Raw genomic sequence first — 3322 nt, 5'->3', positions numbered from 1 at the left:
GCGGCCACGCCCCCGCCTCAGAGCCGCACGCCCACTCCTCCTCCACACACAAACTGCTGCCTCCACATTCCCTGGTACACAAATATTCCTTTAAATTTACTATCCCACTTTTGATGGATGAAAAAACCTAATTTGTATTTCTGAGACCAAGAGAGACAATATCTCCGTTGAAAACATATTGTTATCTTTGTTTCGTCAAAGATGAAAGAGGGAGATGACGATATATTTTATACAAATATATTGGTCTCAGTAACCCGAGGTTATATGATTAATATATATTTTATAATAAATCATTAGCGTCTAACACGATAACATAAGGGAGAGAATGAGACCGCGTAACAAAGAGAGAGCGTCAGAGAGTAAAAAACTTTGATATCCAACACAAATAAAAACATAATTTGATAACGTCATAGCCAAAAAAATATTTATAAATAGTTAAGAATGAGTGTAATATGTACATACTTGTCGGAGTTGTCGGAGTTGTCGTCGAGGTCAGTGAGGAGATCTGCGCACGTGTCCGGCAGAGACATCTCGCGCACAGCACGCAGCGCTATCTGTTGTATCACAGCTTTCTTATATCTCATATATTTATTATTTCTTGATATGTATAGATATATATAGATGTTGTGATGTGATATGTTTACCTGGTGATGGACCTGCTTGGTGTCGGTGGCGTGCAGAAGCAGCGCGCGCTGTGCGGGGGGCGCGGCACGCAGCTCGCGCACGCGCGCCCGCAGCGCCGCCAACACGCGCGGCGACACGCACGCCGCCTCCGCCCCGCCCACACCTCCGCCGGCCCCGCCCACTCCGCCCACACCGCCGCTCGCAGAACTGGCGCCGCTGCGTGCCGCCGCAACCTGCAAGCACAAATTAGAAGATATCTCCAAAACGGATCTTGATTAAATTTGTCATAGATGTAGAACATAGTCTGTACGAATCACATAGGCTACTTATTCAGTTTTTTTTTGTTTAGCCCGAACGAAGTTAAAGGGTACAGCTTTTTAACATATAACTTTGTCCATTCCGAATCCTAATTTTAGTTTTCTTTCCTTTGTCATTCCTTTCTTATAAAGTTAGGTAAAGTAAATTTGATGGAGAACAGGACAGGTAAGGGGAAATATTTTATTTCAGTGCGTTTTCTCCTTCGATGAAAGGTAGGCAGGACATATGAATATGTACGTACCATGTATAGTGTGTCGGGTATGCGGTGCAGGAAGCGCGCGCGCCGCACTCGCGACACCTCCGCCTCCGGCACCGCCTGGTCCTCCAGCAGCGCCTGCTCATGTCATCTTTGTTCAGTACATTATAAAGGTACACAGTTTCAAGGTCAAACGTTAAGATATTTGAAAAACACTATACTCTTTATCTTTATGATTTACTTATTAATAAATGTGAAAGTTTATATATATGTATGTATGTGAGAAGATATATCCTGTGCTGGTGCATGAGGTGCACGAGGTGCATGAGGTGCACGAGGTGCATGGATAGTCCAGATAGTGTTGTGTAAGAGAGATGTATGCGCTGCGCTAACTTTAATTTCATCAAGGTAAGGTATGAAGCAGCGCGGCGGTCTGCTCGCGCCGCGGCCGAGCCACGCCTCCGCCCCGCCCCCTCCCTCCACCATCTGCGCCGGGGGCTGCGCCACAGCGCCGCGCCGCACCGCCTGCATTTTGTATCTCAATATTAACAATACTACCTTACAGTTATTGCTATACTGATAAAGTGTTCTTATAAAATTTCCCATATAAAATATCTTCTAGCATCAGTAACTCAGTTGAAAACTTGATTTGTAATCAGCATATCCTGTGTTCGGTGATGCTGGAGATATGTGAGGTGGAGGTGGTGGTGGTGGTGGTGGTGACCTGGTGCAGCAGGTCGCAGTCCGGGGGCAGATGCTCGAGGCGCACGAGGGGGAGGAGCGCGGCGAGGAGGTCGCGCACCGCCTGCTCCCCGCTCTCCCTGCGCCGCGCCCCGCGTCGCGACACCGAGTGCGCCGTGTGCCAGATCACGTTCGGCTCTGACGTATACATACATACATACATATATATATGTGAGAGAGAGGGAGAGAGAGAGATCACACATCGTTGCTATGTGACCAGCTTATTATTTATAATAACTCACGTATATTCGTCCGGTGTCGGCATCGACTAGTGACCTGAAGGCGAGGCTTGTTCGCAAAATAATACCAGTCCCACTCACCCTGATGAAGGGCCCCCGATGTGCTCGGAACTAGTCGGTGCCGCCACCGGACGTATATATGTGAGTGTTTAATCGTTTTTATTTAAGTTTGTTTTAAACTTCTCCAGACGTTCAGGAACATTACAAGAGCAAACTAAGATGAATGAGTTGTCGAGTTTTAGCGTGACGGCGGAGTGCGGAGTATGGAACATGAAGTTCATAGTTACCTCTGTTGTCGTGTTGTGCGTGTTTGGGTGCGGCGGCGCGCTCCGCCCAGCGCAGCAGCGCGCGCAACGCCTGCGCCTCGCTCGCCTGCAGGAAGGGGGAGCCGAGCGCCTCCGCCACGGCACTGCGCGGCAGCCGCGCTGACGACGCCTGCCACATTATCGCCGGGAACTCGTCGCGCAGGTACCGCATCGCCTGTCTGCACCGCACGTTGCGCACGTTACACGCGTTGCGCGCCATGCGCACGTTGCGCGCGTTGCGCACGTTGCGCACCTCGCGCACCGTCACTCACAAGTGTAGTCGTGTACAGACCTGTGCACCCACTGGGAGGCGTGCGGTGCGGCCGCCCAGCGCAGCACGTGCGGCAACGTGTCCGCCGACAGCGCCTCCACGATCGCGTCCTCGCAACCCTGCACCACTATCGGCATCTCCAGGAACCTGAACACATCACATCACGTCACATCACATCACACAAACAACAGTTCAGCAGTACACACACATATATATGTATAACATTAACAATACCTAGCTATCTCATAAAGCTGAAAGGCATCATCTAATGTGGTCGTGTTGTTTGGTCGCGGAGAAGTGCGCGACACGCCCGACCACGCCTGCAAATACAAATACATTAAGTGTCGCACTTAGTGTACATTAATGACATCCGTACACGAGGCTATTTCAGTCGCTTAGCAACTTACGCAATGTGATATCGTACAGCGGTGTCGCCGACTATTCTGTTATCGTTAAAGACAATCGCTCACATGTTTATCAAGATCGTCATGAGATGAGCAATTTTCAAGATGGCGGAGCAAATCTACACTTCACATGTAGTTAGTAATGTCGATTAACGTTGTGTGTCGACGATTTACGTTGCCTCGTGTACGAATCTATACTCTGTGTAATGGTGGGGGGGGGGGGG

The 3322-nt window shown here is 49.5% G+C and overlaps 1 protein-coding gene across 1 annotated transcript in view; it reads right to left on the bottom strand.

Moving 5' to 3' along the window:
- The window catches only part of LOC106125944 (BTB/POZ domain-containing protein 7-like), a gene marked incomplete at both ends in the record, with an annotated part of 3973 nt that extends 959 nt beyond the window's left edge, over positions 1-3014 (bottom strand). The window contains 9 exons of the mRNA XM_013323365.1: positions 3-71; positions 463-554; positions 645-857; positions 1184-1276; positions 1532-1663; positions 1863-2017; positions 2406-2602; positions 2716-2841; positions 2929-3014. Coding sequence (XP_013178819.1) covers positions 3-71; positions 463-554; positions 645-857; positions 1184-1276; positions 1532-1663; positions 1863-2017; positions 2406-2602; positions 2716-2841; positions 2929-3014 — 1163 coding nt within the window. The remainder of the gene's footprint in view (positions 1-2; positions 72-462; positions 555-644; positions 858-1183; positions 1277-1531; positions 1664-1862; positions 2018-2405; positions 2603-2715; positions 2842-2928) is intronic.
- Positions 3015-3322: the final 308 nt, after the last annotated feature.

Source organism: Papilio xuthus, unplaced genomic scaffold (genome assembly GCF_000836235.2).
Source record: "Papilio xuthus unplaced genomic scaffold, Pxut_1.1 DF825542.1, whole genome shotgun sequence".
Taxonomy (NCBI): domain Eukaryota; kingdom Metazoa; phylum Arthropoda; class Insecta; order Lepidoptera; family Papilionidae; genus Papilio; species Papilio xuthus.
Note: the sequence above shows the minus strand (reverse complement) of the source record. Positions and strands in the feature narration are given on the sequence as shown.